Source organism: Coptis chinensis, chromosome 8 (genome assembly GCF_015680905.1).
Source record: "Coptis chinensis isolate HL-2020 chromosome 8, ASM1568090v1, whole genome shotgun sequence".
Taxonomy (NCBI): domain Eukaryota; kingdom Viridiplantae; phylum Streptophyta; class Magnoliopsida; order Ranunculales; family Ranunculaceae; genus Coptis; species Coptis chinensis.
Genome location: NC_141463.1, coordinates 68287853 through 68313846, shown reverse-complemented (window position 1 = coordinate 68313846; position 25994 = coordinate 68287853). Strand labels below are relative to the sequence as shown.

The following is a 25994-nucleotide window of genomic DNA, read 5'->3' as shown; positions in this document are numbered from 1 at the left end:
CTTTATAGTACGTAAAGATTGGAGAGTTTACAAGAAGTAACAAGTATAAAAAACAAGAGGCCTCACTCAAACCCTAGCTCAACAGAGCTCCCACAATACCCAAGAAATGAATCTCTCAAAGCTGTATCAAAACCTTATTCTATTTCCTTTATATAGGTACACATAGAAAAATGTGAGAAAATGGGTTTTGGACCGAAATATCGAAACACTATCAAAATTTCGGTAGGCATGAGCGCGGGGTGTGCCCTGACCAAGGCATGGGCGAGCGTGGGTCGCGCCCCCTTCTTTGTTGACTTCCAGTGAATTTTGCAAGGCCAGAGCGCGGGTCGCGCTCCCTTCTCCAAACTAAAAAATCGTGAACGCAGCATACAGACACCGGAGCAAAGCTCGACGGTTCCATAAACCCAACATGGTAGCCTAATCAATGTACACTAGTGTCTAGTGATGAGACTATGTTTTGCCAATCAGTTTGGCATTCTAAAAAGAAAAATAGCCAACTGAATTGTTTCGGGGTATGAAATAATGATTTGCACCTGCACACTAATATTACATTTAGTGAGCAATAAACAGTTCGCAGCCTCATTCGAAGGAGAAAGGTCTTCATGTTCCCAAAATCAACTTCCACGACTCTCCCTAGGTGCGAAGATAAAAAATGTAAAATAGTTACACAGCAATTATTAGTACAATGATAAAGAGCCTTCTATACGTAGTATTGTTATACATGTGTATAACTTAAGCAGAAGACATCTGATTAACAATTCATAATTTACTTACTATACCTACTCTGAAAAAAAAAATTGGTGAAGTAGTCTGAAATTCTGAATAACTTTGCACTTTAACTAACTATATCCAAAAGAAGACAACTATCAAATTTTTTAAGCCGGCGTATCACCTTTGGCTCTGCATTACATTGTATTTATTTTAAGCCCGAACTTTGAACTTGACCTACCATTTATTTTAATCTTCAATGGTTTCCAATGTGTTCGTGCTTAAGAGTTAAGAGTACATAAATCCGTACGCCTCACATACATAATATTATTTACATTGTTATGAACTGTTTAACGCGTCAAACCACAGAAGAATTTGATTGTTTGGCTTTATAAAGCCAGATTCATTGATGATGCCAAATGCATTTACATCAGTGTTTGATTCTTATATGTTGTTTGAATGGGTTATTTATGCTCTTGCGACCATATCCAATGAGACTTGATGTCGCATTTAGCAAAACTGGAGTGGTTTAGCCGTTTAGCTCTGTGTAATTGTAGAGTACAGTGATACCAAAGAAACCAAGCTTATAAAAAAACTAGGGTTAATTAGTATTACTCCCCTATAGATGACCCAATTAGGATTCCCGCCCACCCACCCCCAAAACACAGAGTCAACTTAGGTGACCGTTAACCTTGAGGTTAAAATACTGAAAATGACACCACTGCCCTTACCGTTTTTAAGAGATAAGAGCATCTTTAGCATTGATATCAACCTAGTATCAAACACCAAATTCTCAAGAATTACATGTTTGGTGTTTTTTCAACTTCAGGAGAACTACATGTTGATGAAAACACCAAAAAAACACCAAACCAAACACCAAATCGACCAATATTTGGTTCCAGGTTTGGTGCTGTATCAAATCACTCACGCAGTTTTGCCAAAACCGCGCGGTTTTTCCAACACCGCGTGGACTTGGGCTGCTAAATGGGCTTCTATGGCGCAGTTTTGGCAAAACCGCGTGGGCTTGGGCTTCAATGGGCGCGGTTTTGCCAAAACCGCGTGCGTTTTTTCTGAAAATTAGAACTGTGGTGCATAGAACTTGAAAAATTATGAGTTGTGCATAGAAGTTAAGAAATTAACAATTGTGCAATTGAAGAAATTAAGAATTGTAATTCAAAATCGAAAAAAAATTAAAGAAATTAAAACCTATGATTATGATTATGCGGTCCAAAATCTATAATTATGATATAATCATATAATATCCAAAATAATCCAAACCCTATCATATTACATCAAATTGATTTAGCTCTCTTCTTACGCCTTACTTACCACTCGATCCTCTCCTCTCTCTATTTGGACGTTAAAGTCGCTCCTCTAAGTTCCTAATCGAGATCGATGATCTTCTCGTCAATGACGGAGGTTAACTACTTGACTGAAGTTCCTCATATCCTCGATGTTGTTTGCGTGTACACTTGCAAAGATATCCTCATACACTTTCCGAAGTCTCGTCATACGCACGACTGGGATTGTCGATATGTCCGACAATATGCCTCCTCTCTTTCTTGGCTATAATAATGATACGGTCGCGGTCCTCATCCCATCCCATCAAACATAAGAACCTGGTTCTCATATCTATCCCTAACCTCGGCCGAAAATCCAAGAAAATATTGTGAGTACATATTATATATATAATGAAGAAGATAAATAAAACAATTAAACTCACTATGGTATACTTATCAATAATATACGCTCTAACTTCGAGAAACGAGCATGAGGCACCTCAGAATGGAAATATAAGTAGGCTCCCCATCAGGTCCACACACGGCAAACATCCGAGGATTCTTGGCGGATTACGTGAGTCGGGCCGATATGCATTCGAGGTTGTGGGTTGTAAACAGCCGCGGGCGGATGAGGAATACGAGCTCACATCTCATCCCTTCCAGGCCCACAAACTCGAAGTTGCTAGCCCGACCAACAAGAGACAACAACGGACCCATGGAGACACGGTTCCACCATCTATAATATTGATCAGCAGTCTGCTCAACAACAAAAGAAGACGCATCTGGCCAAGGACCACCACTAGCATGAACTTCATGAACTTGAATTCTACCCCACGACTTTGCATCACTAACATCTGGCATAGGAGCACATGAAACTCCATAATGTCCAGTCATCTGCCTCCAACATCTATCGCCACAGTACCAAATCTAACAGTCACGTGCGGCAAAAACAATTATGTGACGTGACAACACACAAGCATGCTTTGCATAACCGATCGTCAAAAGGCAAGTAGACAAACGCCAAGGTCTCCACTCAATAGATGACAATGATCTAATATCAATCGAGCACGAGCCATACGGATATTATTCCTAATCTGCCCTATTATTTGAAGTCAAGTGAGGCCCCGACCAACTAGCAAATCTAGGGCTTAGTATCGGCAATCATGTCTATGTTAGGACAAAGACATCGAAAGTACTCATAAAACCAAATCTCTAAAAGTCCCATGAATCCGTGTCGAGGACTTCTACTTCGAATGTCTTTGAAGCTTTATCTAACGCCGATATCAATGTGGCATATCTCGAGCTACCGGGTTATAATCTCTCATAGTATGCAAATCGGATACATAAGCATAATATCCCGGTCATAGAAGAATGACCATTGGGAAACAAAATATGCCCAATAAAAACATCAAAAAGCCCTAACATCTTGACAAGACCCTCACTACCCGGTAGAACAGTCAAAGCTAACTCCGCTCGTGTATCAGGATGCAATAGGGGTTCCATATATGCAATCTTAATATGAGATAGCTTAATCCCAGAAGAATCGTAAGCATCCTCACCCAAACGAGGAAAACTCATAAGCATACTATCCATATTCTCATAATTTGTATGAAAATGTATCGGTTGGCTGCTTATACCGATACTCAACCCAGAAATCATAGTGAAGTCTAGTGGTGTGAACCCTAACTCCGTACAAGGAAAATGAAATGTATGAGTTCTACTCCACCATCTTTCTACTAAAGCTATGACCACTGCCCAATCAGCCTTCTCATAATCCGTATCAATCAAAATACCCAAAGGTGTATACAAAATAATATCTCTAATATGTACAAACTCATCCAAACTCCTAATAACCTTCCACCACTCTCTAACACCAAGTAAAGCCGATCTAACTCGGTAGTCAACAATATGCTGATATTATATAAAAAAATAATAATGCGTATAAGATAAATAATTAATTGGTCCAACTCAACTAATTAATATTCAAAATATTTAATCAAAACTAATTAATTACCTGAGTATTAGTCATTGCACTTTCTATTACGTGTTTTGTATCACGTGTAGAATACACAACTTCCATATCAAGTGCTTCTCTAGGTGTAAATTGTCAATCGAAGTCATTCATCTGATACTCCAGTACATAGAGATGTCTATCAGTCGGAGCGACATCCTCGGGTTCTTTTTCCCCACTATCTTCTACCCCACCGTATTCTACTTCCTCAAGTTCTTCTCTCTCATTGCCAATGTCGTCTGTGTACTGCCAATCATTACTGTCGAAAGATTCAAAATGATCCATATCAAATTTTAAGAGTTTAGGTAGGTTTTTTTTTTTTTTTAACTAAGGAGAGGGTTTTATAATTGTGAGAAGAGGTGAAAGTGACTGAACTGCGCGGCTTTGGAGCTGTTTATATAGAAGTAGCACGCGGTGTTCTGAACACCGCGCGGTTTTGCCAAAACCGCGTGGGCTTGGGCCTGTCAGTTGGGTTTTAGTGGCGCAATTTTGGTAAAACCGCGTGGGCTATATGGCGCGGTTTTGGCAAAACCGCGTAGTTGCTTAGTGTTTTTTTTATGTTGCTCCTAAAGTTGCTTTGTGTTTTTTTGGTTCAAAATTTTAGTGTTTTTTTGGTTGATCTGCTTAAAGATGTTCTAACAAACTTAGTCAAATATATTGGCAAATTTAGGATACGATGCAGCAGAATGGCCAGTATCAAGTTGATATGGTTCGACTACTTGCATATGATTTGTCAAAACCCGACATGTTAATGATAAAATTTCCTTGCACATTATTACTTTGATTTGGTTTGAGTACTGGACTGGGTAAGTACTAGAATAATCAGATTATATTCAAAGGGAACAGAGCTGGAATGTTTGCAACAGTTGAATTCAATCATACCAACTGGGAGAGCAACCAATAAGAGTCTAGACTCAGGTCTAATTTATACCCCCACTACTATGCAAGATTTTGGGATCTCGAGTACAAGTTGACAATTTCCTTTGAAAAGGGCATAATGAACTTTGAATTGCAGTGTGGAGCTGCTACATTTTCCTACTCTTTTTTTGGATAACTTGGGGATTTTATATTATACAGTGTCGATAAGTACAGGTTGCAGTTACATCTTTAAAAAGTAAACCATTTAAGCAATCTGGTGGTGTAGAGAACCATAAGTAAAGTTTCCTCGTATCTAAATCGGATAGACTTGTTGGCAAATTAGAACAAACAACTTCTGGATTACACCACCAAGTTGAATCACTTGCTTGTTGTGATGCAAAATAGGGGTGGCAATGGTCGTGTTGGGTCGGGTTCGTGTCGTGTCATATTTGGGTCATGAGAGCAAACCCAAACCCGACCCAATTACTAATCGTGTCGAGTTTGTCAAACCCAAACCTAACTCGTCTATATAACGGGTTACCCAATGGGTGACCCACTAAATCAGTGGGTCAATTTCAGATCAGTTTCGGATCGGATTCACAGACAACTTGTATGCAAAATATTTACTATTTCACAATTTTATTTATAAAAAAAATATGCATTAATTCTCAAAAACTATCCATAATTTAATTACATATTAATGAAAATTGAATAATGAAACATATCTTTATCGAATGAATATTAATATGACAGCTAATCCTTCTCCTTTTAATCGTTTATTTTATGTAATTTGGATGATATATGAGATTTTAGATCAGTTTTGGATCGGATTCACAGACAATATGTATGCAAAATATTTAGTATTTTACAATTTTATTTATCAAAAAAGCATATTTAAAAAAAATATATGTATTAATTTTCAAAAACCATCCATAATTTAATTACATATTAATGAAAATTAAATAACAAAACATATATTTATCAAATGAATCAATATGACTAGGAGTGTAAAAAAAATTATTGACTCATCATCCGGTAGGGTACCCGGTTTTCACCCGCCACCCAAACCCGCACCAACCCGAAATTAGACCCACCCCGCCCCGCCACCGTTTCTACGCAGTCAAGCTATGGGTGTAGGTTCTATGTTCAAACCCGACCCGTCAAATCGCCCGACCACACCGTGTCAAAAGCCGTTAACCCAACCCTATTGACCCGCACAATTTTAAGACTCTAACTCTAATATTTTTGTATGTTGTTTATATTTTCTTTTAACTTTTGTAGAAATTTGGGAAATATGAACACAAACTTATGAGTTCAACATCAATTTCAAATTTTCAAGTTTTAACATTGGGCAAATATCAAAAGTTCAAATTCAACTTTCGAATTTTTGAGAAGATGAATCATTCATCATTGTATTAATTTTGAATTTTTTTAGTTTATATTTTATTGTTTTGTACTATAGATTCTTGCTCCCATCTTCATTTTATCATACTATGGAAAATAATCAATTTACAAATAGTAAATCACGAGAAAGAAATTTCAAATTTACAGATATGGTTTTGGGTTCAAGTTCAAGTTTTTTTTTTTTTTTTTTTTTTTTTATTGATTGATTCAATTTTTTTTTCTCTATGTTGTGAATTGGAAATATATTACTTGTAGAATTAGAAAGTTTTTTTTTAGTGAAATTGGGTTAAAATGATAATTTCCACCCGACCCGAATGACCCGTCCAAAACCCACCCCATAAGCTAACCCAATAGGACGGGTGATAGTACTAAGACATGACACTTCAACCCGTCCCGCCCCGCCCCATCGAGAATCACTGGATTTGTATCCTCTAGACCCACCCCAACCCGCCCCATCACTATTTAACCCGTGGTTGACCCGGCCCGCCCCATATTACACCCCTAAATATGACGACTAATCATTCTCATTTTAATCGTTTATTTTATATTGTTGGGATAATGAAACTTATCTTAAAACAGATTATATAGGTCACAGATTGATGACCCCACCCATTAGACCCAAGAACTAATCGAGTCTACTAACGGGTTACTTGGGTTAACATATATAACCCTATCCCAACCCATTTATTTGACGGGTTCGACAAGTCAACTCTTAAATGACCCAAAAGCCTTTTTTTCCAACCCAAATCTGCTAATTTCGTGTCGGGTTAACGGATCGTGCACAAAACTGCCACAAAACTGCCACGTCTAATGCAAAGTTTAGCCATAGCATCTGCAACGGATGTATTTTCCTACGGTCCGTTTCAAAAACTTAAAAAGTTCAATAATAAATAAAAGTAGGACTAAAAACATAAATTTTCGTTAAAAAGAAACAAGCTCTTTTCAAGATTTATCAAATTCCTGAAAATTTTCAACGAATGAGTTTACGATTAGCCTTACAAAACTAAAGACGACGGCATCAAGTACAAACCATAAAATTGACATCATTTTACAGGCTCTTACAAATAAAAGGGGAGGTGCTCAGTTCTAAATGTTACTTTTTTGGTGCAATTCACAACGCGATCAATACATTAAATAAGTGGAAATGAATTGTACAAAGAGAAATTAACTAAGTTGCCAAGATGAATAATCATCTGTAAGTGCAGATGCTCATGCAGATTGCTCGAATCTCTCAAGTCGTCAAAACCCTGCTTAAACTTTCTCTGTAGTATCTGCTCTTATTGATTATAAATATGATTGGGCACAAAATGAAACCTATTACAATGACCACCCATACAATGATTCTTACATTCTCAACCTATAAAATTACAGAAACCAAGCTAAACCTGAAAAATCACCTCATTACACCACCTCACCAAGGCATCAAGGACATGCCCCGAAAAAATTCAAAATGCCTAGCCACTCGTGACAAAATCCAATAATATATAAAGCCGATCACAACAACAGCACTCTTAATTCCGCCAGCCCTAGCATTGTACCCTCCACCGTACCCCACCTCTGCAAATTTGAGAGACTTAATAGGGAGAGGACATGTAAATAGGGTACAACCATATAAATAAATCTGTGTACAACATTCACTCTGCTTCGTCAAAGCAAACCCGCCAGCATGGCACCAGGATCTGTCAGTGCCACAGGTGGACTAGTTGGCTGTACTTGTGATGGCAATGGCGTAGGTGCAGATACTAATGGAATGCTAACTAATTGTTCCTTGATGAACTCCTTCAACCTGTGGCAAGATAGCAGACATCTTATTACACTCAGTTAAGTGTAACAGAAAAAATAAAATAAACACGTCAAAATTACTTACTCGAATGTTAGTGTCGGGTCGCCTGAGGCAACAGTCATTCGAAGCTGCGTTCTGTCTGATGGATCCGTTTCCATTCTGACCTGAAGTCATTAAAATGATTTTGCAAAGTTACAACCTCCAGCAATGTCAAAAGACAATATATGTACCAAATGTCAACCCAACAAGAAAAATTTGACCGAAAACAGTCCCTACAACTTGGTTTTCAGCATAAATCAGTCAACCAAAAAACTTTATAACAAGTAAACAGCGTGTAAACCATTTTTTGTTTTATGATCCCATATCGGGCAACGCATAATAAAAATAAATAATCGGACCACTCCAGTCATAGACAATGGGTTTGATTCGATCTATGTAACATGGACACACCATATTTCAAAAAAAAATCCATGTCGAATATGTATCCAAGTGTCCGTGTCGGACACATATCGAACACAAATTGTATGTGGTAATATACCTCAATTTTTTATATTTCGCCGTGTCCGACTCTTCGTATCCATGTCAGATACGAACACCTAGCCGTGTCAATGTAACTTAGGATTTGGTAATCAGAGTGAGCTACTCAAAAGCCTCATGTCCTCCACGTCACCTATTTAAAAATTGTCCACGTGTTTGGCTAAAGATACACCACACGAGGGGCCGGTTGAGGAATCCAACTCAAAACCAATAGGTAATGAGTGGAGAGGTCCATGGATACATGTAAGGCTCAAAAGTCAATGTGGGACTATGCTAAACATCTCAACATACAACCTGTGGCGTTGCTTGAGCCTAATGTGGAGTCAGCGGGCCCCTTTAGGACAGCTACAACAGCCTTCTCTAATACCAATTTGTCCATCTTAAACTTAAAAGCGTCCAACTCAACACCAATTGGTAATGAGTGGAGAGGCCCAAGAACAATATACTAACTGTACTGCAAGGTTTTAAACATCCCATGTGAGACTATACTAACATATAGATTTTGAACCTCTATTACAGCCTCAAAATATCAATCAGTCTATCTAAAACTAAATAAAGAAATAAAGAAAAATGAAGAAAATGCACTATATTATCGTTTGTGTAAGCTTTGAAGTGATGAACTACGAATTATATCCACGACCCCCAATACACAGTATCAATCGGGGAATTCTAGAAACACAGTAAGGCCGATTTGTTTCTGGCAAAAAGAGGGTGTATTTGCCTTCTAGATCACATGTTGGGCATGTCAACTGTATGTGCCACATCAAATCACCTGTCAAGGTCTCAACTAAAAACCAATAAGCTTCTTAGAAACTGTGGCTTTTCTCCTACTAAGGTCAATTAATTTAAAATTAAATCAGTGGAACGAAGAAAGGACAAAGGTTATATTTACCAAACACAACATCGCCCGGGTACTTTCCGAGTAGAAGGTTGTGCTCGCGACCAGGTTATTCGGATTTGGATCCTGAAAGAGTACAAGAAATTTTAAGCATGGATAGCGATGGTTAAAGATTTAATATTAGGGGGGGAGGGGGATCTCACCAGTCCAGGAGAAACTGTCAACTGAAAACTGTTGAATAAGTTTGCCATTTCAGGAAGTGATAATGGTTTTACGCCTCTAACCTGGCATTAAGAAAAAATGCACGCAATATATGTTTAAGTTCAAAAGGCTAATGAAGAAAATAGATAATCAGGAATGCACTTGATCTAAAAGTACATAACAGATAATCAGGCAACAGCGCATAGAGTTGCATGATAACAATCTAAACAATGAAAAAGTAATAATTTTGTATCTGTGTAGAATGTAAAACTGACTAATCTTACCGGCAGATCCCATTATCAGTTCCAAGACCAATCTTTAGTTCCCAAACACGAGGTAAACAGTATCAGATATAAATCAGATTAAATTTTATAACTCTATAGAGCCACATGAGATATAGATAAACTCCCAAACATAGTTCATTATTTATGCTTCTGACCTGCTTCAACATATTAAGAGGGGCATGTGGAATAATAGTTTAAATAGAGAAACACATTAAAATTATTATTACAGAATTAGACAAAGATTTGGTACATAATGGATATTAAGCATTGGGGCATCCAACTCAAAACCAATTGGGGATTAGTGGAGAGCCCCAAGAACTTATATACTTTTATACAAGGCTTTACATATCCCATGCATGACTAAACATCTCAACACGCCCCCTCACGTATGGCGTTCCTTGTGCCTAACACGTGGACATACATACTTGAGCGACAAGGAGTAAACAACGGGCAAACAAAATAACCTTCATTGATACCATATTAAACATTGGGGCATCCAATCAAAACCAATTGGTGATGAGTGGAGAGGTCCAGAATATACTTTTATCAGATTATGCAAGGCATTACATATCCCATGCGGGACTCAACATCTCAACAGTGGACATACCAGATTGACCAATCAGAACAAATCTATTAGCTGATGGAACAGCGCTGCGATAAATAGATAGTGCAACAGACTCCCCCGGCCTCCTTAGCAGGATGTAACCCTTAAGGTTACTAATTTATGTAATCATTCAACACTTAATTGACCATTCAAACAGGATTACATGGCAAATTTAGTTTGTACAATGCACTATAGTCAACTCTAGATAATAATTGTAATCATAACACTTAAGTTAATGGAATCACATACCACGCAAATGTATGAATGGTTAATTTCAAAAGATCAAATCATATTACACCCAATAAAGAGGTGTGAAACTTTGAAGATGCATATAATATCGAAGTCTGAAAGACACCAAGCTAACTTAATGAAGAAACAAAACAGAAGAGTGCTTGGAAATTGCGCAAAACTGAGATGGAAGAAGACAAACCACTTCTTGAAGCTTCAGCGGAGGTCCAGAAAGTGATCTCCACTGGGGAAAGAATTCTTCGGCAGATAATGGTATATGCTGCAAAAATTTATTTAATACGGCTGGAAGACGAAGTTTGACATTGACCTGTAGAGAGGCAAGAAGTAATTTTATCAAATTGTACTGAGGTGTCTCAGCTTAACACGCCATTAGCCAGCACACAAAAAGGTTAAGTTAGGGTCAGCACCATTGTAGTTCCACAGTTGTAAGAAAAATCGAGTACAGCTACATCCCTGCTGGGACGAAGATTCACGACTTCGAGTGGGCATTGCACCTAGAAGAAAATAATTTGAATCAATGATGATAAGACGCCATAGCATTATCAATATAAAGGTAGAAGTGTAACATAATTAAATCTTGACCTGTGCTCTTGGAGGAATAGTTTCAGGTACTAATGAGAGCTCGATCTTTAAATGAGAAGGAGGCAATATCACAGCTTGAACCGAAACAAGAGGAGATGTGATTTTGTTTCCCAAGAAGAGTACAAGACGTCCGTGATGTGATCGCCATTCTGCCTTTATGCCAATCTGAGCAAGTAACAAAAAAAAAAAGAAACAAAAAATAACTCAATGGTCATTAACAGCTATACTGAAAAGTCAAAAGTAGGTTACTAAGAAGACAAGATTCTAGAAGAAAACTGGGTGTCCGGGTGTTACATAAACAATTTCCAGAACCAAAGTAAACCCAAGCAAATCACATAATACAATTCCAAGGAGCAGAAAACCTGAACATAAGGGTCCTCATATAGCACGCCACTATCCTTCAGGCACAAAGCATGAAACCTCTCGGCAATATTTCCTATTGGCTGCAATAAAGTGTAAACAATAAGACAACATAATACATAAATCAGTATTGTCACACTGTAGTCTGTAGATAACAATTTTCTAACTCCCAAAACATAATACTGCATAGTGCAGTAAGTGCTGCATGAAGCAATAATTACACAGGTCTTAACGCTATCTGTTTAAACTATCCATATAGCTGGCGATACTTGCCACAGTTAGAGCTGAGAGGTTAAGGTGGTGTGCTAATTAATGTGATACTTCCCATACAGTAAGAGCTGAAAGGTAAGGAGGTGTGTTTATAAAGTTTTGCATGTGAAACAATCAATTTCAATCGAATTATAAGGATGATGTCAAGAGTTTATACAAGATCATAAAAATTCACAGATGAATAAGTTAAACAATCGACACTCAGACCGCACCGATTAGGAAGGACCTTTGAGGGAACATGATCAATATACAACACTTTTTATACAACAGTTTATACAACGGCCTCCATCTCACTCTACAAATTTATACAACAGTTTGTATTAAAAAAAAATCAAATAATGGAAAATACACAAAGATTCGAATTGACAATTGTGTTAGCCGCAATTGTTCATGTACACAGTGGAGAATAACCTATACACACTTTTCCTGATTACCCTTGAAACCACTTCTACTTTTGGTTTCACAAAATGGTCTATCAGATGGTGGAAATTCTTATAGAACAATTCGTACTGTTAGTATCTTTGTAAATAAGCTAAGTAACATTGAATATTACTTTGCATATAGGGTAGGTTCCGTTTACAACATTTTTTATACAACGTTTTGTGGTGGTAATATCCATGGTGAGAACATCTTATCTACAAAAAATTAGCCTTTAAAACATCTTGAAGAGTCCAGTGGGGGGTATTGTATAAAACGTTGTATAAAAAGTGTTGTAAACGGAACCTACCCCTATATATATATACACACAACAACAGTAACATAACTTCACTTCAGACACGACGATGCCAATAGAATTAGAATACCTGAACTGAGTTTGACTGCTCATCTATGGGAGTAAGTGCTAAGGCATCAATTGCATTTGAAACACTCTCTAATCCAGAGACTAGATTTTCCTGGGCAGGAGCATCAGGAGGACCCTCTATAAAAAGAAAATCACCCAGATCTGAAGTGGGTCTAGCTGATTGAGAATTTACTTTTGACAAGGTCCCATTTGCATGGGTCAACTCTTGGTCCGCTAGGTTAGCATCCTGCAATTACCAGATTTATAAGTCATTTCAATTGAAACATAACTGCAACTTCTGTAACGTAGAGAGAATAGTCTCACCGCATTACTACTGATGCTAGGGATCTTAACTAGACTAAGTGGACCAATGGGTACAGATCCATTAGCAGGTGGTTGGTCAGTCACAACCAAAGCATTTGAAGGTTGCTGCTGCTGAGCCCTTGATTTAATGGCACTTTGTTCTGCAGTATCAACTTCTGTATCTTCAGCTTTTTTTATCAATGCAGACTGCATGCACAAAAATGAAACAGTTATTATAAACATAAGGCCTCTGAATATTATATACAAAAATGGTTTAAATTAGAAACGTCGTATGCTCGTAGTGATCAGCTAAGATATTCTTATTCTCCCATCATTTCAGACAAAATAAAATAAAATAAAGGAACTAACATTAAGAATAAATTGATGGTGGTAGGTGATTAGTCTTCAAAAATTAAAACCAGACTTTATGTCTTTCCCATTCATATACTGAAAAAAAAAATTCCCTTAAATTATTTGTTTGTGAACTGAATCCTAGATTAGGAAACAAGGAAGAAATAACAATCTAAGCAATTTCGAAACAATAAATGCACACCTGGCGCTCAGGAAATTTGGGCATTTCAGCCAAAATATCCACTAAAGCTGCACCTTTCTGACATAATGCAAAATATTCAACAGCTCTTTGTTGTATTTCAACATCAATGCAACTCTCATATCTGGGAAAAGAAAAGCAAGAACATGCCAAATATTATGAACAAAAAAAAAATGAAAACACTTAGTTAACTCTTATATGAATAGATAAGAAAAGATGACTTGGTGGGGGGAAAAAACGTAGAATGCCTGTAGAATGCCAACTTTACTTGTTAAATACCGCCCAAATTTGACCCTGTAACTCTGGATCAGGGGGGTGATTGTGCATCAAGATCTTAGCATATGTTGAAAGAAGTATAGCAACAGTGGGAGTCCTGAAAAAAAACATACTCATGTAAATATTAACAATATATACAAGTAACACAAGAAATACCAAGATTAACTGCATCTTACGATACTGTTGGCAGCTTCTCATGTATGATGCTAAAGATTTCCTTAGGGCTACAACCAGGCCGCCTAGCTAAAAGGTGGCTGTACTCTCCAAGAAGATAAGCACTAACCTGCCGTACATAATTCACTTGATCAATAGAGACAAATGTTTGCACTTAATAATACAATGGCTCTCTAAAATGAAATTCATTAAAAAGAAACACACTAGGGCACTAGGCTGAGGTCTACAATTAAAAGAGAAAGCAAACCAGTCCAACAAACCCCAAGAGTATAATTCATCACCCCATGTTTAAAAACAATTGACGACCCCACCAAGCTACAAAGAAATTTAAAAACACCATCTCACACTCCCTGAAGACTTGGAATAAAGCTAAAAGAGGTTTTACTTGATAATGTTGCACTGTTTAGTATAGTCCCACATAAAAATGAGCTTCGAACCCCCAAAGAATCTGACTAATGAACAGAGCTTAAAGTATACAGATCTAGTAGATAATCTCATTTTTATGTCGATAGACCAAAATTTCTTATATGTGTCCAATCTCACAGAAGGAATAGAATCTAACATCAACGTGACAGCAGCTACTTTCACTATATCCCTGTCAGAGAGAGCAACATGAATACCCAGGACCCAAGTAATTGCACCAGCCTAGGTTTTTCTCTCCTAATAACCTCTTTAATAATAGGATGTATCTTCTCACCGCCCAAAACCCTCGTGTTCTAATTCAAAATTTTGTGATTCAAAAATACACAATTCGCCTCCCCCTACCTCTTCTACAGGTACCCTTCTTAACCTCTTCTCCATAATTAATAGAGGAAGTAAGACATGGAAACTCCTTAGATGCTCCATTTCCGACCTTCCCTTGTGAAAGAGAACTCCCTCTACCTGACTTAGATCTACACCTGCCCCTTCGACCTCTATGATTAACAGAACGATCAAGAGATGTTTGAACAGAGGCAAAGATAGATCTTAGAAGGTTCGAACTGTTCCCTCCCTTCCTAAGATAAACCCGATAGCCTAATAAGATCCTCAGTAGGACTAGACAACCAAAAAAGTAATATTGTCATCTAAAGAATCAGGGTTAGGAGCCAGAATCCGACTGATCTAACTAGCCCTCATCAACCTGTAACATCTCTCCCACCTCATCTCAACGGACAAATGTCTAGTTTCATCTCCTCTCCTTTCTTGTTACCCCACTCAATATTACAGTAGACGACAAGGCCAGATTCAGTATGTTCATGAGAGTTCATAATTGAATTTTTTTCATCCAAACCATCCAACTGGAAAGCTTATTTATCAGTCCATCATGATGATGGCTATGAATACTTAAAAGTTCAAATTTCATTGCCATAAATATTAAATAATTGTAGCCTACAAACATTTTTTATCCGATCGATAACAGTAAATATAATAATATAATTTAGTAAAATTAAATCATCACCTACAATTAGTCAATTACCTGGCAGCTAATACGAGGACCAAGATTGGAGTACCCAAGGCAGGCCTAAGAAAACCAATATTTATTTGACCCATAGCTCGCAATCATAAGGACTTTTCTCAGATTTGCTTAACCAAATTGTTTTCTTATAAAATTAGCAACATAAAATTGTTTACTCCTCAATTCAGGATTTTTGTTAGTTGCAGTTGAACTCAACCTTGTCTTATGCATTAAGAAAGATGCACCAGCATTAAGAACATTCCGTTAAGAAGGTATATATCAATACCCTCCGCATGATATCATACCTTCTTTCCATCCATAGCACAACGCTAAACCTAAAGTATGAAATATACAGTTTTGGCATTACTGGAGCATAAATATATGATAAACAGTAGGCACAAGTGCACACCTTAACCATCGTCTCATGTATAGCAGGCTTGTCAAGATACTCTCTGGCCTTCGCTGCTGCATAAGGCTGATAAGATATGATTTAAGTGTCATGAAAGTAATGTGCAGGTGAAAATGTTCCAAAACAAAACCATGGAAGATCACAAAGCAGCATGTAGTAGAACCTGTAAATCTTCGTTGTTTGTGACAAACTGTACTACACGATACCAAATGTCATCACTGACAAAATCTCCTGCCTTGTCAATCAACTGAAGAATCACATCTATATACCTGTAATTAGATGTGTATTAATATTTAGTATAAAGGATCATTAGCACCCACCATTCCAAAGGAGTAAAGCATCCTTCACACAAGCTGGATTCAACCTTTTATAATGCAAAATGACTGCAAGTGAATCACAAAGGCTGGATAGGGAGGACACTAAAAATTTAAAGACGAAGAAGTACATATAATCTGACCCAGGTACAGCTATATTGGAACAAGCTTATTTAGACCAAAAAATAAGTTGTGGAAGTGATCCCTAAAATCACCAATGACTGGAGAAATTCAAAAATGCTTAAGCAGACTCTCTCTGGCCTAGAGCAGTCTTACAGTAAACAAGTGATGATATGATTTTGGACTACAGGGAGTTCAGAACAAGAGAACAGAGTAAACACTGAGGTTACAGATAATATGTATAAACATTTTTAAGTGGATGTACGTTAAATGGCAAGCATGAGATGATGAGAGTAATCATATTAGTTGCTGCTGTGTAAAGATTGCACTCCATCTCTTACATATAAAAAATCGATTCTTACCAAGAGAGATCAGGAGCAAATTTTTCTGCTAGAATTGCAGCTTTCAATGCCAGCTCCTCGCGCATTGCAAAGTCGGCTGTGCTGAGATACTGAGAGTTGATAACATGTGAGTGGGCACGACAGATCCAACAATCATACCGATATAAGAATTAAGTTCAAGAACTTGTAGTTTAAAAAATACGGTTGAGGTCCACAAAATGTCAAAATATTGAGATTCAGAGTATTAGCTATTTAGCTCAACAGAATGATATACCTGCAACAACTCTTCAACTATGTCCTTTGCATTGGTAACATCACACATTCCATATAGCAAATCAAGAGCGCGCCTTCGAATGCTGCAAGAAAATAATACTGTCAAAAAAACCTAATTTTTAACATGAATCTTTATGAAGTATAGAAATCTTCAAAGCTTTGTAGTAATATTGATGGATCCTGTTTAATATTCGCAACATATTTATTAGTTACCTCAAAATGAAAATGGTGACATTATAATTACATTATCCAAAACGGTTGTTGCTCAAAACTTATCTTACAAGGCATAACTTGGTGAGGAGCAACCAAAGCCAAAATATCACTAATGTACCACAAAATTCAGCATACTGACACCTTAATAGATTAAAAACATAAAACAATAAACAATAATAAATATTAGACAAATGTGTTGATATCCAAGGAAAAAAATTGACATTCTTGACATACTTTCCAACTTCAATCTAGCGAATTAAAAAAGCTACTTTCTGATTATTAACATAAAAAATCTTGGTTAAAATATATGGCGACTCCATTTTAAGGTAGAATTTGATATTAGGAAACAGTTCGAAGAATCTTTTCAATGGTAACTCAATCCCAAAGTCTCCTATTCCCCAACACACATAGTATTAAAATCACATTCCAATTAGGGCTATCATCATTTCTATGGATCATTAATGCCTTGGACCAGAATTGACTTTTGAGGCTTGAACCATACAAAATTTTGGTTTTTACATTCGTTACAGATGCAGAGAATCTTGCAAGTAAACTGAGTCTACAATTATGAAGTATCTGATTCTCTAAGTTCACTATTTTAACACTAAAACTCATTACTCTTGCTTTAAGTCCAGATATTGGACTATCCCCAGCCAAGGAGATGAAGTCCAAAGTAAATAGAAGCAATGAGGAAAAGTAGCAATGCAGATGAACATGGTCAACCGATTCCTACCAAGTAGCAAGGAGATCAAAAGTTCAAAATGACTTTATTTTTCTTAACAAAACATTTGTTTTTGACATCGGTAAAGAAGGATATTCAACCAATCAAAAAGTTGGTTGAGAGAGGAAGAAAACAAAGTGCCGCTGCAAAGCCAACCATGCTAGAAGGAAACATACTAAAGGTTTCATCTCTTTTCACATATAAGGTAGGTTTCAAATTCAGAGTTTCACAATATGAGACCTCGTTACCACTTCAACATATGTAAGGCAGATTCGAAAATATAAGATTACCAAACAACAATGATTCCTTTCAGTGGTACCTGATATCAGGATCCTTCAATGAGGTGATGATTTGGGCTTGATGTCTCTTAATAATATCCTGCACATCTGTTACCATCAACATCCTCGTCATGTTCTCCTGATAAAAAGAGAAACAACGCAAATCATTAAGATCACCCAGCATAAGTAGCTTTGATTCTCCTATAAAGCAGAAAAAATCTAAGTTGCTTACACAAAATAAAGCATAAATAGCTTGTATCTCAGAAAAGCTATTACACTTTGCAACAACTTACCAGACCAAGATATCGAATATTTGGCTCACGCACAGCAATAAACTTCCCAAGCAAAGCAACACATTGAGACATCATCTCCTTTTCAGCATCAAGATGCATGACCTGTGGCAGGCAATATTAAGGAGTTTGTTTAAGAATGTAGTCTACATTAACTCATTAGTAATAGGAGTAAGAAACTAAGAATGACATTGCATTTTAAGGCCACAAACCATGTTCCTATATCTACAACAGCAACTCTTTCCACAAGGCTCTTATAATTACAATATTAGTTCCTTACGTTTACACTTACCAAGAGAAAATGGGAAATCTATGATTAGACACTACCATACTGAAGCTGGCAAATATACAAAACGGACAAAAATACACTTAGACGGTCCAAAACGGAATTGGAAACATACAATGAGTAACCTTGACTTGAGAATCTACTAACTAAAGATACTGCAAGAATAATCAAATTTCACCCACTCCACCACTCATTTCACATGTTTCCTTTGATCTATTGACCATGATAAATGATACTCACGTGTTATTAAGTGTGACAATAACCCTGAGCAGAAACATAGTAGGTAGGCTCTTGTAACACTAGAGAAAAGAATGACAAGGGTACGTGAAAAAGGAAAATATTACAATCTGCATATGATCTTTACGATTATTGTAATTTACATAGTCAACAAGTATAGCTTACTCTGGTATTGTTGGTCTATATCTTTATAAGGTATTTTATGAAGCCAGATCCAACCGGTACACAAAAGACTCTTATAAATCCCAGTGTACTTAGTGAAGCACAAGGGGAGAAAACCCAATTCAGTAGAACTCAGGAATCTTTCCAAAACTTAACAAACTAAAAACTATTTGACATAAAGAAAAATATTCAAATAAAGAAAAGGAAACAAATCTTATGTAAGCATAAGCACTTACTCAAGGGGCAAAAACAATCTAGTAATTTTCATACTGAACCAAAGATCAAAATGTATCTATACATCCATTCAAAAATTAATGAGTCAATTAAGACAGCCAAGGTAAACATCAAGAAGAACAAAAACCGCCTTTTGAAACTGATGTACACATGTCACATACAAAAAATAGTGGTACGTCACATGTATAAAATACAACTATATGTTAAATATCATACAGAATTATACCGTCAACCTCAAATCATAAGTTTCACACCCAAATGGCAATGAGGCCAAAAACATACCAGTGCGAGGGCTTCAAAAAGAACAGCATGTGATGCATTGTTTTTGTTCACATTTTTCACAACATCAGTTCCCATTAAAACACGCTGCAATACCTACAATCACCACGAACAAAGCTGACAGATGTATAACATGATAACTTCAAGATATTCTATGCCAGAAGACAGACCTCAAACAATGATTTTCGGGTATTTGGATCTTCAATAGTTGGAAAATACTGAAGAGCCCTCATTGTCTTAACCTGCACCAAGCATATCGTTCCAAGACATAAGCATCTGTTTACTAATCCAAGCCCACTTTGCAGTAAGTAACTTAATACGTGAATCCAATGGTCTAAATCACTTTAATAAGCAATATTAAAGGTGATTATGACATCCTAACGGGAATCTAACAACAGTTATTCAGATGCTATCGCAATATCATACAACTAGTATGATCTGTTGACAAAGAAAATGGAATTAAAATTAAAGAAAACTAATACACAGACACAAGAAACGACAACCAAGAAATAACAACAATCCCACCTCAATAGGCCCAACCAAAAAGACACTCAACAAAATGAAACCCCTCCTAACTGCAAGATACTCGAAAACCCCCACCAAACACCTCAATCCTATTGGCGTACCAAAAACAGAAATCAGTTCAGATTCTCAAGTAAACTATTCTAAGTATATCTTTCCTGCAATATACCATCGACAAAAGAAAAGTATTTCACAACTCCATTTCATCAACTCTGAAGGTGTCATAGTAAAAACATCATTTCCACTCTTCCAAAGTGCCACGTACATCTAGAGCAAATGACACAATGAATTTGTTTATGAAAGGAAGAAGCAAAAAATCTTTGCTCAATAGAGAGGTAACATTCTTTACCACTCCCATGTTGTCGGTTTTATACCTTCTTGGAGAAGTAGTGAAATAACAACAAAGCAATTTTTACACAAACCTGCAGCCAGGGAGACGGGATACCATAGTACGTATATTCTGGTGGCACATCGTTGTTCCTAGCAAGCCTCTCCAAGATTTTAACACATTTTGGAACACAACTCCAATATGCATCATAATTATTTGACACTAACGCCACAAGGAGGCTCGTGACAGATGTCAAAACTCCTAAGTCGCGTTCATCTAGAAGTTGAGTCATGCGATCTGACCTGGAAAATATTTGCAACATATTACTAAATGAAAAAAGAATAACTAGGGAAGAGGTACACAATAACTCATTTTGTAAACATGGAATGGAAGATCAGCCAACTCTTAAAAAGGAACAATGTATAAACTTACCACCCTTCCACATTGACTACATCGGGGTTCTTCCTGAACAAGCGTAGAAGACATAGCGCAGCCTTCTTTCTCACAAGTGGTCTACAGCTACTGGAAATCTAGGGCAGATTCAAAAGGTCTTATTAGCCAACATTTATTTCTAAAGTGAATTTGATAATCAGAAAAGGGAGGAAGAAGGGTTTTTTCTCTTACAAGTAACTTTTGGACATCAGGTGCCAGCGATTCGGCAAATTCTCTCCGCCAATATTCCCAACCTGGAAAAACAATAAAAGACAGTAAATTAGTCAACAATAAAACCATATATGTTAAGCAAGAAAGAAACAGCCTCAGAGAAATACAAATTAAACAGAGAAACAATCCAAAACCAGGAGGAGAATGAACTACAACCCTTGATTTTCACATATAATTGAAACACAGTGCACCCTCGGAACCCCAATGATCATTGTAGTGATTTAGATAGAAACTGACAAGAAAAATTATAAAGAAGTTTGACTCATGTTAACAAAGAAATCAGGAACATATCTATGTCCACATAGTAATCACCTGCACGATAGTATTAACTTAATAGTACAGTCCCAAATTCCTCTAATCTTATATATAACTTTTTTTCCTAAAGCTCAAAACCATTAGGTATTGGAGAAGATATTGGCAGGGCTGAATAGAGATACTTGAAAATATACTTCAACAAATAAGAATGTAATATGGAAATAGCAATACCCTAGCAAAATTTTGCCCAGTTATGATAGGCCAAAAACGATAATAATAACAGAACCAACTACAAATTCAAAGGTATGAAGTTATACTAGCATTGGCGTAAATAAGACTACCAACTCCTCTAAAATTCCTAATCCGCCTTTGAAAAGGTACACTAAAACAATTTGAATATTCAGGAAAAAGAAAGAAAGATTTCGTAAAATATGTAATATACACAGAAACAGCGTAAATAATATTGTACTACCAAGTACCATCATTTAGTGAAATGTGTTGAGTTCCAAACTCCATAATCCATGACAAATATATCTAAGTCAATATTTCAAGAACAAATTCTACCCCAGCCCCTCTCAGAAATTTATGTAAAATTATGATAAACGCCAAAAAAAGGAACTATAGATCCAAAGCTATGTTCCATAGACACAACATATTTTAAAAGTAATCCGTGTTGGATTTGTCTCCACATTTCACACACATACTGTACGTAATATACCTAAATTTTTGGCATTTCGCCCTATAGGACATGGGAACACCGGCACACGTATCCTTGACAGTGTTACTTAGATCCAAAGTAATCTAGTTATGCTACATTGGTGTGTTGCAATCTAAACGAGTGGGTGTCATAGGCAATTATACACAGATATTATTGAACGCATCATCCTACTCATTAAAGCCCTTTTTCACTATTGTGCAGATGTATGTTACATTTCAATCCAAGAATAGGAAATATTGACTTTGAAGAGAGAGTAGTTGTGATGTTTTGTTTTGCTCTTGTTTGTGCTGTTGAACTGTAAAACAACTTGTCCTACCACTTTGATCTGTAATTGATCTAATAGCTATTTTACCATTCAAATTTAGAGAAGCAAAACTTCTTTCAAGCCAAACGTAGTTTTGCTCTCCCTTTGTGTGTGTTGAGGAGGGTGTTGTCTGTAACATTTAGAATCTTACTTGAGCAAAAAAAAAAAGTGGAAGTAAGCTATACTAAGTTACACTGAAACGGATAGGTGTGTCCATATCAGACACGGATACAAAGTGTTTTGTGTTTGACACAGCAAAATATCAAAAATTGAGGTATGTCACATACAATATGTGTCCCACACAGCCACGTGGATATGTATCCGACAGATTATTTTTAAACTATGGTGTGTCCATGCAACATAAACTAAAAACAACAAGATCACAACCCAGCATACAGACAACCAACATCTAAGACATGAACAAAGGTATTTCGGCCAAGCCCTCCAGACCAAGAAAATAAATCTCCTTCAATGGTAGGATGAGATCACGCTAGTTGGTCAAGTGAAAACGTTATATTGGATGGAAGCCCACAAGCTAGTGACACTAACATGGAAGTGGGAGGGGTGTGGGTGCAACTGGAGACCCATGAGCAAAGGAAATCGTATAAAAAATAAGAGGCAAAACTCTCCAGTTTCCACTTATTAGTCCATATGTGTTTGTCTCTGCCCTGTCCAGTAGATGGCATAGCATGCAAGCTTTCCCCCAAGAAATGACATACCTAATTTGTTAAATCATATGTGAGTCAGTTTTTATAATCTGACAGTGAAGAGGTTTACAAGCCACGCATCCTCCCAAAAAGAAATCTGTCATGCCACCACCCAACTGATATCTCTGTTCTTTTCTTTTCCCTTTTCTTTATTAGTCTGGAAGTTTAACAGCCTATCCATATGTATATACCCCATTAGCAAGTCATTGAGTATATTTTTATCTCCTTCTATAGTATATTTTACTGCTCAATTCGCAAAAAGAAAGACGCTGAGTATGGTATAGACTCGAGAAGCTAAATTAGCTACAAATGTAAATAATTATATAGTCCTACGGTTCTACCTGCCTATAACATTTCTGAATTCTGATAATAATACTGAAACATGGGACAACCCCTTGACCAATCGAAAAGAGTTGCTTTGACAATGAAAATGAGGTCTTTCATAGAATGCTCGGACAAACTGAACATTCTATCAATCCTCTTGTTCCAAATGACACACAATGCCCAAAGAGTCACTATCTAATGTAAGAACAATAATATCGATGTCAGGGCACAAACAGGAGAAAGCAGTGATGACTTCAAGTGGGTCTAGCCAAAGAAGGGGAGAAGGAAAAGAATTTGTCCCAGAATCACCATTGAAATTGGGCACCCCGGGAATAGGTGGTCTTCTTCACAGTTGTGCATTACTCGCCTCTAAGGAATTCTTCCTTCCTCCCAACTGATGTCTAATTATTCCCTACAACTCAAACTTATTTTCAATACCCTTCCAAACACCACAACTGTAGGGCACCAGCATACAAGGACATGGTACATTATCACTGGCCCACCCATGATGCATCTCTCTGAACTTAGAAATCACAAATTTCCTGATGAGAGTCTTCAGAACCACTGATCCACACCCCCAACAGGGCCCAGTTACTAGGAAAAATCATGAATACCCACTTCCAAACCCATAGTTTGAAACATTTGCAACAGATTAGACAGATAGCTAAAATTCATGCCAAGGTTTGGAGCCATAAATGAGGTGTGAATATCAACAACCAGTTTTATGTCCTTATAGCTGCAGTAACATAGCTATGGAATATAATAGCATGTTAGTCTCATAGGTTACACAACTTTACATTAGACTCTTGCGATCTTATCGAATATTGCTTCTGTTACACTTAATAATAAATAAATAAACATTTATGAAGGAAAGAAAAACTAAAAGGGGAACGGGTAAAGAAAGATCAAAACTTTGACTAAGAAGAAGAACAAATAAAATCAAAAAATTGAAGATAAAACTAAATAATAAAGAATTTTTAACTTCATACCATGGTCATTGCCAAGCATTGGAATGTCTCATTGCGTCCAATGATATCATTGCGTACAGAATTGATGACCAGTCTTAGAAAGTCGTGGTTCTCATTTAGCAAACATGATGTCGCTATGTACCCAACCTGCACACAATAGCACACAAAAGTAATAAAAATACAGATGATATGGATGTGGACAAATAAATGATCATAATGAAGAAGACAATCCTCAAGTTCACCTGCTTCTCTGGATACTTTGGTGCAGAGATCAAAGAAACCGCTTCCATATGCCCAAAATCTACATCATACCCCAGCATATAGATATAAAGCATTTTCCAAACATATTTCTTCTTCTCATACGGTGACAGACCCTGACAATATTAACAATCAGAAACCGCTAATTCAGACCAAAGTTAAGACTATGCTTTTTGAACCTTATTAGCTTGTTTTAATTACAATGCCATAACAATTACAAACAGCTACAGCTTCAAAAGTAGAGCTATACAACTAAAAAAAACTGAAATTGAACCTTTTCGTTTTTGAAACGAGTACGAATGTTGCCGAGCTCTTTATCAACTCTAAGTCTTTCTTGTTCTTTGTTTTGACAATTTCTTACATCGCTTATAAATACGGAGAGACCTCTCATTCCAGACAAGGCCATCTCCTCCGATCCAATTTTTATTTCTCAGATCCGACTAATTTTTCACAACTGGAATAATTATAATTATTGCCCTGAGTTTTGGAGAGAGAAATATCAAAAGAGAAGGGCTGGGTTGGTTGGTTGGTTGGTCGTCGGCCGTGATGACGACTTTTTTTATAATTTATATTTACCATAAAATGCCCTTGACCCAATTACGTTCTGTCTATTGACAGTTGTATAAACGAATCTGAGGAGTTGTACTTTGTACGTTTTTACTACCAAGATAGATTCACTGTAAACACATTTCTAATGTCATTTTGGAATTTGACTATCTGCATCAATTAAAGCTCACTGTAACTGATGTATTACAATTCCGATAAATTATTTATGTGTCCAGGCCAGTTTCAAGTTTCAACAAGTTTGACGTAACTAAAATAAAAAGTCGTTCGTGACCTATCTAAGATGAAATATTCAAAGATTAGATAAGAAGGTCTAATGGAGATCATAGGACACGTTAAACTTTTTCCCTCGACTTCAAAGTCAATTTCAAAAAAAAAAAAAAAAACTGAGTCAGTTGAGTGTGTTAAGTTATTTCCTAATGGGCTTTAATCTTTATTATGAACAGGCCGGACAGTGACCTTCCTAACTATAGGCAGTCCTATATTTTAGAGTTAAAAGTCCATTGTAGAATATAAACTTCTGAGGAAAAACTTCCTACTATTAGGTTTCCTTTTTGTTTGATCTTGCATTACATACACTAGATTTCTGCACGTGCCACGCACGATTTAAAGAAAACAAAAGAAAAAACCAAAAGGAAAAAACAACAAAACAAATTGATGAAGTGTAGTATTTAGGTGGGCCGTGGGCCCGAGCTTATAAAAAATCAAAACCGAACAAAATAAAAGAATTGCTGAAGT

At 36.7% G+C, this 25994-nt stretch overlaps 1 protein-coding gene across 1 annotated transcript; it reads right to left on the bottom strand.

Annotated features, from left to right (window-relative positions):
- Positions 1-7509: 7509 nt before the first annotated feature.
- LOC147482624 (AP-2 complex subunit alpha-1-like) lies at positions 7510-25230 on the bottom strand. The gene is given in 28 exon segments (XM_086581550.1): positions 7510-8047; positions 8129-8208; positions 9474-9545; positions 9623-9703; positions 10939-11064; positions 11165-11251; positions 11340-11504; positions 11702-11782; positions 12773-12997; positions 13075-13260; positions 13607-13727; positions 13872-13976; positions 14056-14162; positions 15898-15963; positions 16061-16166; positions 16694-16782; positions 16947-17028; positions 18199-18296; positions 18451-18552; positions 19649-19741; positions 19816-19887; positions 20590-20797; positions 20928-21025; positions 21120-21163; positions 21166-21181; positions 24456-24581; positions 24677-24808; positions 24967-25230. Coding segments are annotated over 28 exon segments (3039 nt in total). The 5' UTR covers positions 25099-25230; the 3' UTR covers positions 7510-7908.
- Positions 25231-25994: the final 764 nt, after the last annotated feature.